Source organism: Polypterus senegalus, chromosome 9, assembly GCF_016835505.1.
Source record: "Polypterus senegalus isolate Bchr_013 chromosome 9, ASM1683550v1, whole genome shotgun sequence".
In the NCBI taxonomy this organism is placed as follows: Eukaryota; Metazoa; Chordata; class Cladistia; order Polypteriformes; family Polypteridae; genus Polypterus; species Polypterus senegalus.
The window spans coordinates 169,694,953-169,708,496 of record NC_053162.1 but is presented as its reverse complement, the minus strand read 5'-3'; the positions used below and the strand labels follow the sequence as shown (position 1 = coordinate 169,708,496).

The window sequence follows — 13,544 nt, the reverse complement described above, 5'->3', positions numbered from 1 at the left end:
GGGGCTTCCTGACAGTAGCAGCAAAACAGCAATAGATCGCCACACTGAGCACATTAAATGTATGATATTCCAACTCTCTGGACGTTTAGAATCCTTGCATTTATACCCGATATCACTTTCATGATGAAATGCATTCAAGTATTATGTTACACTTTACGGATAAATCGATAATTTCGTTTAAATAATGAATGCTGTTAATAATTACACACATCGGGGTGACACGGTGGCGGAGCGGTAGCGCTGCTGTCTCTCAGGGAGTCACGTTGCTGATATTCTCTGTCTGGAGTTTGCATGTTTTCCTGCTGGGTTTCCTTCCAAAAATATGCAGATTTGGTGACACTAAAATGACACTAGTGTATGTGCGTGCTTGTATTCATTCACCTTGTGACGAGCTGATGGATTGTTTCTGCCTCGTGCCCAACGCTTGCTGGAAAGGACACATCCCTGGGATTGATGGATTTAATCATTAAACATCCTTCTCAGGGATATTGCGGTAATGTGTCCTCGGAATTTAATGGATGTTCCAGGCAATTTTCAATACAGGGAAGCCGAACCTGTTTTCACCATGATAATATCTCGCACTGCCACCTGGTGGATTCCTCCAGATGTACGTAAAGAATTCGCGCAAGTATAAACAGTACAACACTTGCGTAGCAGGAGCGTCCGCTGGAGCATGCGTCGTGTCGCGTGAAGTATAAACCCGGCCTAAGGAGCGGAGTAATGTAGAGGGGGCAAAGTTAAGTAAGGCCTTGAAGGTGAGAAGCAGAATCTAGAATTTAATCTTTGATGGAACCCATAAACAGTGAAGCTGGGAGAGAACAGGGGAGATGTGAGCAAAACGCTTGTGTGGGTGAGGACTCTGGCTGCAGAGTTCTGAATGTACTGTAGCTCCTGTACAGATTTTGCAGGGAGGCCAATGAAGAGGGAATTACAATCAATGAGACATTATTAAACAATGAACCAGAGTTTGAGCATCATTAAAGGACAGAAATGGATGGAGGTGGGTGAAGTTATGGAGATGATAGAAATACATTATAGAAAGAGTCCTAATGTATAGGTCAAAGTTAAGTGATGAATCAAACAAAACACCAAGATTTCTGACAACAGGAGCAGGTTTGACAAGTGTACCATCAACAAAAACAGAGAAATTGGATGCCTTAGAAAGCTGGGATTTTTGACCTACTAGTAACACTTCAGTTTTATTGGCATCAAGTTTGAGAAAGTTATTCTCCATCCATAGCTTAAGATCTGTTATGCAGTCAGTTCCTCTACAAGGAACTCCACTAACCAGTAAAGTGCCGTTTTGGAACCAGCACTTTAAAGAATGTACACAAAGAATATTAAGAGTACAAAAAGGAATGACTGCAGTTAAAGCTTATTATATTTACCTCCCAGCTTTTTCAATGCTTGTGACATCGTGCTGACGCCAGCTAAACGAGGCGTGGCCGTTTCCAAACGCGTAGAAGGCGGGGCGTCACGCCCAGCTGTGATTGTTCCGTTTCAGCCTCAAGGTCTCATAAGGTGAGATTTAACGGACTTTACCAAAGCCACGCCCATATGAAGTTTAAAGACCTTCCCCTTTGGAAACGATCCATCTGGTCACACAAGGAAGGATTATTTTGGTTTCGACTCGCTTAGCTGGCACAAGAAATTGTATATTCCCGCACTATCGACGGGTGTCGGGAAACAACGAAATACAAAGTATTCCCTGTATTGTCACCATTCCTTAATTTCATTTATTTGCATATGGAAGGAAAAAAAACTGGCTTCTCAACACCCACGGCCAAATTCAGTGATTTAAAATAATCGGCCGCTTTCTCCTATCTGATAAGGTGATGAAGCGAAGCAGGCAAACAGCAGCCGCCGACTCGCTGAATTTGTAGGAATTCTATTTTCAATTTCAAAAGATTACGTGAAGCACTGCGCCGCCGCGTTTTGTTCGGCAGGAATTCATTCGTGAAGGAATTCTTTTTATAAAAAGGGAAAGAATTAACATAGGGGAGAAACAAAAAAGGTATTTTGACACATTTCTGGCAGCAGCAAAAAGGATGTTAAATATGAAAATGGCTGGTGCGCTCCCCATTTCCATAAAATGTTAATCACCATGGACTTTTAAGCAATTCCAGATCCCTTCCATTCGAGCTCACACGGATAACATTCTACGTTCATTAGCCGTAACCGTCTGCTGTCAATTGCGAAGTAACGGGTTCTGCTAGTCTGAGGTGCTCGCAGAGAACATCTTTCAACTCAAGCACACCCCGTGCCACATACAAGTCGGTCATCTGTAAACCAGTTTGTTTTGGTAGTACAGTCTCCCCACCATTAAATAAACCCCATATAAGCAGCATCAACATCAGACCAGACAGCATCATCTGCTTCAAGGCGATTGATTGCAAAATCATTTCACGCTCCGGCCTTGTTTCGACAGCCCTGACCACAACGACTTTTTAACGGGGTTTTACGCGCGTGCACTGCTAACCCACTGGGAATTTGAAGACAATGCCGCTGCTAATCCCCGCTCCTGTTGGAATTCAGAAAACTGCTGCGCTCTCATTCCTCGTTCAGACGCTCGCAGTGCCAAGAGACCATTGTCCAGTGCAAGCTGAACTTTGATAAGTTCTTTCCACTCTGGATTTCTACCAAATACCTTTGTACCAAACAGCAAACTTTCGTCATTCTGTCAACGTATTAATTTTCGCAATACACCGATTGTCTCACAAAGCAGAATCAATCCCGGGGAGGACGAACAAATACGTGTATAGAAGAACACTTAAAATATATCAGAAGATTACATGGGCACGGTAGACGTTTGGGTGTTTCTTTAATAACGACTCGCCACTCGAGTTATCTTCCAAACCATTCAGACAAACAAATGAACCGTCCTGACAATAACTGTCACTTTTTCACGCTAAAAAATGTGCCAGAGTGTTTCTTACAGAGCGATGCCATAAGGGAACCATTTTTTGGTTCCCAAAAGAGCCATCCACGTGAAGGATCCTGGAATAAGAATAATTTACAGTAGATCCGTAATAGATTATACATAATCAAGAATAAGATGTGTGAAATACTAGTGGCTGGTGATTTTAAGAGTCCACGTTTTCTTAATCTGGTGTTCTGCTGTAGCCTACCATACATTAAAGATTTTTTTTTCTTTATATTAGAACGTTTTCAAAACACAAAGAATCAGCTTCATACAGTGTAAAGAACCCGTCCCACTATGAAACGGTCTTTCTCAAGTCATAGTTCTAAGGAACCACGTATCCCAGTATAGAACCAGAAAATGCCACTAAAGAACTTGTGTACTTTTTAGGGTGTTCTTTTTCTTTTTCTTTGTCGGAAGGTTTGGAATTCTGAATAAAAGCCAAACCGCTGCGGGAAAATGACGCATATGTGTGGCTGACTGACAGACTGCAATCCATTGTAATAACTCTTTTCTTCTCGGTTTAAGTTGAGCATTTTGCTCTCATGCTGGAACAATTCAAAGGATTGGGCAAGAGCAGAAACGCGCTTCTATGCCGTTTGTCAGCTTTATTTTCATTCATTCATCATACTCGCTACCGGGAATTTTACGTGTCTGGGTATTCGTCAAGCTCTGCCAAACCCTCATTTACTCGGAAGGGCGCCTCGTCGGGGAGGCAATGGAGTGGGCGTCCCGGTCGGCATTGGTGCTTCATAATGTTCTCCAAATGCACTTCATAATGAAGACCTGAACTTGGCCCGTGTGACGCAGATGCTTTTGGGTGTCTGCAGCCAGGACTGGCTCAGCACCCTGGCTCTCTTGATAATAAATAATCTAAGATGGCACTTCGTTGCGCTTTCCCCCTAGAAATCTTTCTTGTCAAAGACACCGTTTAATTCTGGGAAAGAGTTTTTGCATAAAGTTGTGACCTGTTGGGGGCGCACCCAGAAGCAAGCAAACCACACAGTCACGGGTTCAAGGAAAGAACTTTTTATTCAAACAGAATGCCCTTTGCAGGTTTTGTTTTTGATCACCTAATAAATTAGTCACAACTCCATTTTGGTCCTTTCCTTTCCCACCTCCGCTCTCCTCCATGTAAACCTTGTCCACCTCCTTCCAGTTCTGACTGCTGGATGAGACAACGCGGCTGCTTTTCAATACGAACCCCAGAGTACTTCCAGTGCAACAGGATTACCCCCGTACTTCCAGGTCTGGTATCTCCTAGCAGCACCCCCTAGTGGCTCCTGGGGACCCCAACAGGGCTGTTTAGCAAAACTACAACTCCCATGCAGCCCTGCAGGTGTCCAAATGGATCAGAAGGCGACTGCCACCCGGCGTACTGAGGGAACACAAAGCCTTGGGAGGAAGTCACCCTCTGTCCTTAAGAACATCAGAACACTCGAGACGAGAACAGGCCATCCAGCCCAACAAAGCTCGCCAGTCCTATCCATTTATTTCTTCAAAAAAGAAAAAAAAAAACAAAACATCGAGTTGAGTTTTGAAAGTCCCTAAAGTCTTAGTGTCTACCACACTACTTGTTCTCTTATTCCAAGTGTCTATCATTCTTTGTGTAAAGAAAAACTTCCTAATGTTTGTGTGAAATTTACCCTTAACAAGCTTTCAACTGTGTCCCCATGTTCTTGATGAACTCATTTTAAAATACAAGTCTCGATCCACTGGACTCATTCCCTTCCTAATTTTAAACACTTCAGTCATGTCACCTTTTAATCTTCTTTTGTTTAAACTGTGAAGGCTCAGCTCTTTTCATCTTTCCTCAAACTCATCCCCTGTAGCCCCTCAATCAGCCCAGTCGCTCTTCTCTGGACCTTTTCTAGTGCTATTATGTCCTTTTTGTAGCCTGGAGACCAAAACTGCCACCAGTACTCCAGATGAGTCCTCACCAGTGTGTTATAAACCTTGAGCGTCACCTCCTGTGACTTGTACTCCACACATCAAGGCGCTATATAACCTGATATTCTGTTAGCCTTCTTAATGGCTTCTGAACACTGTTGGGAAGTCGATAGCTTAGAGTCCACAACGACTCCTAAATCCTTCTCATAAGGTGGACTCTCGATTTTCTGACCGCCCATTGTGTATTCAGACCTCACATTTTTACTTCCTATCTGTAATTCTTTACATTTACTGATATTAAATTTCATCTTCCACAAAACAAAACATCAGCCCTTCTGTCATGATGGCCTCCTAACCAGGACAGGTACCACTAACCAGCCTGGTTGGGATGCCCGTCCATCCACATCCTTAGTTATCACGGCTTCCTGACCAGTTTGGGGTGTCAGTCAGCCCATACCTTCTATGACAATCTCTAGTAGACTCCTGAACAGGATATGACAGATAAAGAACAAAACTTGGCCTTTGTGATCGCATGCAGTGAGTCATTTTAAAATCATGAAGCCATTGTTACCTCACAAATCTGTCATCATCTGTTCATGGTTATTTATCAAGCCTGTTAAAGATCTAAATAAAAGTTCCTTCTGGAATCTTCACGTGGAGGACCCTTTGGGAAAATCAAAGATGGCTCCCCTATGGCAAGGGGGTCAAACTCTAACCCTGGAGGGACGCAGTGGCTTTTTTTTTTCTTTTTTTTTTAAATAGTAAACTTCTTGGTTTTTTTTCTATGTAATTGAATTGCGCTTTAATTTTCAGAATTCTGATTGATTGTTGATTCCTTAACCAGCAGCCAAACAGAAATGAGACGTAAAGTGAGACATCAGGTGATCAGCTAAATGAACTTCATTTGCATCAGCGTGCTCAAACAGTACGTTTCAATAATATAATCAACCTAAAACACGCAAAGGTCTGGGAAATAGTAACTAAATCATTAATTACATCTCATCTGAGGGGTGGCACCATTGTTAACAGCACACAGTGCCCCCATCACTGCACTCAGACCACAGGGTAAGCGCCCCCCTGCTGGCCTCACCAACTCCCACCCTGGCTTTTTCTAGGTGGTCTCCCATCCAAGTACTGGCCATTCCTGAACATGCTTGTGAAGTGCAGTTGGTATATTGGCATGTCCTGGACAACAAAATAGTCAGAATGACGCCCTGAAAGTAAAGAACATGAACAGTCAGGCGTGGTGGAAAGACGTCACTTAGGAGCCACTGAATGAAATACTGTGTTTCATTAACAGAACTATGGTCTTCTAATAAAGAAATTGATTAGAGTGGAAATGGTGGCCCTCCTGAGTTAGCTGGTCACTTGTTGGCTCTCTTTCCTTCCAATTGTTGTTGGGCTGCAAGTTACGAAAGAAACTAAACAATGAAACGTTCCGAATCTTAAAAAGCCAATCTTTGAAAATGAAGAGAGAGAACGTCGGCACATGTGGTCACTAATGAAGACACTGCCTGGAAACACAACACAAAAAAAAAAAAAAAACCTGGACCCTTAAAAGTAAAAATGCCAAAGTGATCCTTTACAGTGATGCCATAGTAGAGGGGACCGTTTTGGGCTCTCACCATCCACCCAAAGGTTCCAGTAAGAACCCGTTCATCTGAATAACCAGGAATAGTTAACTGATTTGTGAAAAACTGCTGGGATCCCAATTTTGAAAGGACACTTAATGCATACAATCACACAGAATCAGTTCAGGTCGTCTTGATCTGGTGTATCCTGCTAGGTAGCCTACTGGACATTAAAGATTTGTACTTTGTCCACATATGAGGAACCAATCCAAAGCTCAACTTCATATGCACAAAACCCTTCCCAGAATGAATTGGTTCTTGATAACTCAATAAAGAGCCATCACAGAACCAGGATTTTTAACAGTGAACTGCAGCCCCGGTGGCACAGTGGTAGTGCTGCTGCCTCGCGGTAAGGAGACCTGGGTTCACTGCCAGTGTGGAGTTTGAATGTTCTCCTCTTGTCTGCGTGGGTTTCCTCCCACATGCAGGTTGGGTGCATTGGTGATCCTAAATTGTCCCTAGTGTGTGCGGACTGGCGCCCTACCTGGGGTTTGTTCCTGCCTTGCACCCTGTGTTGGCTGGGATTGGCTCCAGACCCCCGTGACCCTGTGTTAGGATGTAGCGAGTTGGAGAATGACTGACTGACTGAACTGCAGCCCTCCAGTATCGGAGAGTTTAACGGCCCCGCCCTGCCTTTATTTTTAAGAGGGCGTGGTTGGTGATCTGTTCAGTGCCGTTTCATGCCTTGTGCCCAGTGCTGTCAGGGTGGGCTCCACACCACTCCTAGTCCACCACCCTAAATTAGAATCCTGCTAGGTCATCTACTGTATATTAAAGATGTAAATGTTCCTAATATGTGGACAAAACAGACAAGGGCCATCTTAACAGCATCATAGGTCCCAGTAAAAGTACTGCGCTGGGGCCCCTGTTGTGATAGCAAAACAGAAACATACATGGGCATCAGAAACATTGTGAGTCCCAGGTCAGAGCCCATTGTGTGCCCACACGCTGAGACGACCAATGTCATATGCATAGTACACTTCACAGAATGAAATTGCTCTACTGGAAGCCACACATTCCATTAAGTTACGAGCATTTAAGAGTGGTGGCCAATTTGCAATCAGCGCTAATCTTTGACTTCCTATATGCGTTTATTCCAAGGAAAAATCAAATTCGATTAATAAAAAATAAAAAAAGCTACAGACCAGGTGTAGTCAACTCTGAACGTATGAAAGTAGTGGTTAATAGGAGAGTCTGTCTGCTTAATGAATTCCTTCTTATGGCAGTCTGACCATAAAAAAAAAAAACGTAATCAATCGTTTGGAAAAAAAGAAAAAAAAAAAAAAAAATCACTGCGCATCGGCCAAAGTCTAACGACATGCAGATCGACCTCTGGCTCGGGCGCCGCGTCGGGACTTTTAGACAAATAGTGTCAGGAGTTAAGCGAGTATTCAAAATTCATTTATTCACACTCTTTACATTTCTTTAATATGAAAATCATTAAAAACTCAACCACTTGTAAAAAACGAAAGGAATTTCAAAAAGAGACAGCAGTAATAAAGCTTCGCTTCGGCTCGTCAGCGAGACGCTAGCAGGTTGCTTTACTAGTTTAGGAAGCCCAAATTGCGAAGCAAAAAAATCAATTTCTGCAAAACTCTCTAACTAGCAGATAAGAAGCAGGGTGCCGAGTGTTTTTTGTTTTATTTTTCTGGATTGTGAATAGCACCGTTTCCTTTATTTGTGCCAATTCTGCTGGAATATGAGGAGAGGCAAGGTGGCGCAGGAGTTGGCACAGCCGCCTCTCAAAAACTGGACCCGGAGCGCTACTGAAATATCCGTGCGCATGCTCCCTGTTCATTCCAACAAATCCTGGTTCTTTAATGGCACTTTACTGGGTTAGTAGATCCATTGCTTAATAAGGTGCACGTTCATTCAGGGAAGAGTTCTTTCAGCTTTGAAATGGTTTCTCTATATGACATTACTCCTTGACCAAACCCCCCTTCAAGTGTGCACAAAGGATTGAGGGGTTACACATTACCAAAATCTACCTTTTATATTAAATGTAGGGTTGCTCCTACACTGAAGTGGAATTGCCGAATGTTCCTATATGTGTGTGTTCACCACGCGATGGCCTTTCCAACTGTTGTTACTGTCATGCGCCCCATGCCAGGGTGGGCACCAGCTGCTTTGTCACCCTACTCGGTTACAAGCGGGTTAAGAAGGAGGATGGATGAATGGGCAACATTTCGATAATGGTGCGCCAAAGTGTACTCCGATATGCAGTCTTAAAATGCTAATTCTTTAATGGCAGTTTATGGTTCTTTACTGGATTGTGTGGTTCTTCGTAGTGCCATCACTTGACCCTGCACCATTTGATTCTGGGACGGGTTCATTATATGAAGTTGGTTCTTTTGGTTTTTTTTTAATTTCTTACAAAAAAAGAAGAAATGTATAATGTATGGTAGGATTCCTAGAAGAACCCGAACGTAGTCTGTGTGCAGCGAAAATCCTTTCACGACATGACCCACAGAGATCTAAATTAATAAAGGTTTCGTCTGTAACCTTCATGAGGGTCTGGTCTTTTGGGAACCAAAGGTGGTTTCCCGTTCGGCATCGTTCTCAAGACCCACTCTGGCACCTTCATTTTTAAGACAGGACTTTTAATTATGAATCAGACCATCAGAAAACGCAGGGACGAGTGTGATGACGTATCCATAAGCGAGTAATTACCTCTATTGGGACTTCACCTTCATTTTTTTTTTTTTAAAGTTACACCAGAGAGGTTTTACATGTCTTTAGGAATGGCGATACTCGTGAATGGCGTCCCGTCCAAGAATAAGTGGCTCCCTTGCGGTCGCAACTGTCGAGCAGGTGTCTTCTCCTCGCACCCAAAAATTAGATGATAGAAAATGGACAGAAATGTGAATGAAAAAGACGAAATGAGACAAGGAGATGTACAGTGCATGAAGCATAACCAAAAAAAAAAGTTTAAAAACGAGGTTGAGCATTAAGGTACATTAACACCTTCTTCTTCGTTAGCTATTCACATAAATATAAACAGATTTAACTTGACTTGTTATTCTTTGAAATTCTATCCCTAATACACGGCTGCCTTTTATTTAACTCGAGTATAAATAAACAGAGAACAACTAATGGCCACTTTTTAAAACCTTTTAGAGTAACAAGCACGTTTTAAAAAGCCACAAACGCGCAGTTCAAGTCCGACACAACACCACAGCTCAGCTCAGCGCACTTTAAACACTTTATGGCCCCTAGACACACATCTTCTGAAAAGGACAGACGAGAAGGCAGACAAATAAAAGAGTCTGACTGACCCCCCCTTACAATCTTCTGTTGACGAGGCGGCTTGATTAACTGCTGCTAAAGTTTGTTGACTCCAAAAACCCCTGGACTAGCCGGGGTGGGGGGGCTAAGCCGCCCACCTTCTCGGCCCTTTTAAACGCTTACCTGTTTAAAATCTGCGATGAAAGTGATTAAGGTGCCGTCCCCTTCTTTGAACTCCAGACTGATAAAGTCCTTCTCGCTGTCCGCCTCCAGTATCTCCTCGGTGACCTGTCCATTGGTCAGCCGGACCCGCACTCTCAGTTCAGAACAATTCGCAGCCCAATTCAGGAGGCAAAACGCAGCCAAAAAGTAAACGAGCTGAACTGAAGGGGGTCGAGTCCGGGCAGTAGACATTCCGGGAATAAATTAAAAGAAAAGAAAAGAAAAAAGTGATGGTGGGGGGAAAAAATCTATGGGGGGAGGGCGAGCGAGAGCGTGAAAAGAGCGAGTCCTAGAGACACAAAGGGGGGCTGCGCGACTCCTAACTTCGTGGCCGTCTCCCACCAGCCGGGCCGCTCCGCTTCACGGCATGAACAAGAGGCTCCCACGCGTCCATCCCACCTCTGTGTGAGCGCACGGCGCTGCTTTCAGACAGGTCGTATCGCGCACAACACCCCCAAAGTTTTCACTCTTTGTGCCTCTCCGGAGGCTCGTCCCGGCGAAGCATTGAGGCTACCTCCACGTTGGACTTTTCTTCCTCGGGAGCTGATGCGCGACTCGCGGTGGTATCGCAGGTCCGCCGTTCTCACGTTCAGTTTCGATCTTTCTTGTTTCTCTCCTTTTTAATTCAATCCCGTCACTTCCTTCAGAAACACATCACAGCCCGCAGCTCCGACTTCCCAAGTTACAGGCGACAGCAGGACAGGCAGCGCTGCGCTTTTCTTAAAGGGACCGCGCATGTGAAGAAGACGCGGCGCCCGCGGCAACAGTGGGAACGGCGAGACCCTCGAGGGCACAGGCTAGTGGTCAGCGATAACGTGTTGTTAACACTGCCGGTTCAAAAAGACAATTTTAGGTGGGGAATGTGGTAACATTTTTAAGACGAGAAACTATTATTATATACATTTTATGCAGAAAGTACGGAGACCCCTTCGCTTAGTGCACGTTATTGTGCTGGAGATTTCATTTTAAATATGCCATCTACACTCAGTAATCCATAATGACGAAATGAAAACAGGCTTTCAGAAAAGTTTGCAAATAAAACATAAATCTCATTCCTATAAATATACACACCCTTTGCAGTGGCACTTTACATTCTTGTGTCAGAGTTGCTCTTTAAAAAATGACCCATCCGAATGAAGGTTCCAGAAAAAACCATTTATTTAGATCTGTAACCGGCTCCCTACAGTAAAAAACATGACCAGAAGGTAACAGATTTATGAAGTACAAATGGGTACTGATTTTTATTTTTGAATTTTCATTTTAAATGGATTCTCGCTGCATACAATAACACAGGCTAAAGTTTTCTTACTCCAATAGTGTCCTGCAGCCTACCATACATTAGATAGATAGATAGATAGATAGATAGATAGATAGATGTGAATGGCACTATATGATAGATAGATAGATAGATATGAAATGCACTATATGATCGATAGATAGATAGATAGATAGATAGATAGATAAATAGATAGATAGATTGATAGATAGATAGATGTGAAAGGCAATATAATAGATAGATAGATAGATAGATACTTTATTAATCCCAAGGGGAAATTTACATACTCCAGCAGCAGCATATTGATAAAAAAACAATTTAAAATTAAAGAGTGGTAACAATGCAGGTATAACAGACAATAACTTTGTATAATGTTAACGTTTATCCTCCCGGGTGGAACTGAAGAGTCACATAGTGTGGGGTCTCCTCAGTCTGTCAGTGGAGCAGGATGGTGGCAGCAGTCTGTCGCTGAAGCTGCTCCTCTGTCTGGAGATGATCCTGTTCAGTGGATGCAGTGGATTCTTCATGATTGACAGGAGCCTTCTCAGCGCCCGTCGCTCTGCCACAGATGTCAAACTGTCCAGCTCCATGCCTACAGTAGAGCCTGCCTTCCTCACCAGTTTGTCCAGGCGTGAGGCGTCCCTCTTCTTTATGCTGCCTCCCCAGCACATCACCGTGTAGAAGAGGGCGCTCACCACAACCGTCTGATAGAACATCTGTGGCATCTTATTGCAGATATTGAAGAACGGCAGTCTTCTAAGGAAGTATAGTCGGCTCTGTCCTCTCTTGCACAGAGCATCAGTATTGCCAGTCCAGTCCAATTTACCATCCAGCTGCACTCCCAGGTATTTATAGGTCTGTACCCTCTGCACACAGTCACCTCTCATAATCACGGGGTCCATGAGGGGCCTGGGCCTCCTAAAATCCACCACCAGCTCCTTGGTCTTGATGATGTTCAGCTGTAAGTGGTTTGAGTCGCACCATTTAACAAAGTCCTTGATTAGGTTCCTATACTCCTCCTCCTGCCCACTCCTGATGCAGCCCACGATAGCAGTGTCGTCAATGAACTTTTGCACATGGCAGGACTCCGAGTTGTATTGGAAGTCCGATGTATGTTGGCTGAACAGGACCGGAGAAAGTACAGTCCCCTGCGGCGCTCCTGTGTTGCCGACCACAATGTCAGACCTGTAGTTCCCAAGACGCACATATTGAGGTCTGTCTGTAAGATAGTCCACGATCCATGCCAGCAGGTGTGAATCTACTCCCATCTCAGTCAGCTTGTCTCTAGGGAGCAGAGGTTGGATGGTGTTGAAGGTGCTAGAGAAGTCCAGAAACATCATTCTTACAGCACCACTGCCTAAACATTTCAGTTTTTTTTCCTCTACATATAAGCATAAAGAACCTGTCCCAGAATGGAATGGTGCTCTGTCAATAAATGGTTCAATGAGGAACCACACAGCCCAATAAAGTACCCGTATGTGTGCAGATTGTGCTCTGGTGCATCCTGTTGGCTTTAATTCTCCTTGAAATGTGTCTAGAACGTGAATGGAGTCCACCTGTGGCAAACTGAATTGGTCATGGTTTAGAAACAAACACACACTTACTGTATGGAAGGAAGGTCCACAAATCACACGTCAGGACAAAAACCAAGTCATGTAGTCCAAGGAAGTGTCTCAAACTGTGGTGAGACATTGATCAGGGCAAGGAGATAAAACCTAAGCTCGGACTGTTCCCTGGAGCATAGAGGTCTCAATAATCAGGAAATGAAAGAGGTTTGGAACCCAACGGGACTCTTTCTAGAGCTGGCTGCTTGGCCAAGCTAAGTAACCAGGCAAGAAGGGACTTGGTCAGGGAAGGGAGGGAGGAAGATGTGGGGCCCTTTCTGTTTGGTATGTCGGATTCGCTGATCTCATCGGCAGACCCTGTTAATTTAAGGAACTGAAATTCACAGGTCATGTCACATTTAGTAACTGACCTTCCAGAAGAGTCGTGCTCGTTCCTTTTTGTGACAGCCAAACAGCGTGCTGCCTGACGGAGCCGGTGCTGTACGAAGGGTTAACAGGTACAGTGAGTTCAGTTGTAATCTCGGCCCTTGTCTCCATTCTGCTGTGGTACGTAAAACACGATAAATCAGACAGGCAGACAAGCTTCTCTTCTGTTTGTGAGGTCCACAACACCTGCGTTTCTAATTCTTCTTGCATTCTACACTTCCAAAGAAGCATTTATTGGTTGTCAGCTGCCAGGCCCACAGAGCCCATCTCTACGACTAAAGACAGAATCAATCCTACTAGAGGGGCGAGTCATGGATGATTTGGAGCGGATCACTGAGTGGGTCACATTAAGGGACCGGCTTCATGTGAGCACACCACCGACTGCCCGC

The 13,544-nt window shown here is 44.1% G+C and overlaps 1 protein-coding gene across 1 annotated transcript in view; it reads right to left on the bottom strand.

Annotated features, from left to right (window-relative positions):
• Window positions 1-10,591, bottom strand: part of LOC120535971 (out at first protein homolog) — a 48,359-nt gene extending 37,768 nt beyond the window's left edge. The window contains exon 1 of the mRNA XM_039764217.1: window positions 9,850-10,591. Within this exon, the coding sequence (XP_039620151.1) occupies window positions 9,850-10,080 (231 nt within the window). The 5' untranslated portion in view covers window positions 10,081-10,591. The remainder of the gene's footprint in view (window positions 1-9,849) is intronic.
• Between the last annotated feature and the right edge of the window lie 2,953 nt (window positions 10,592-13,544).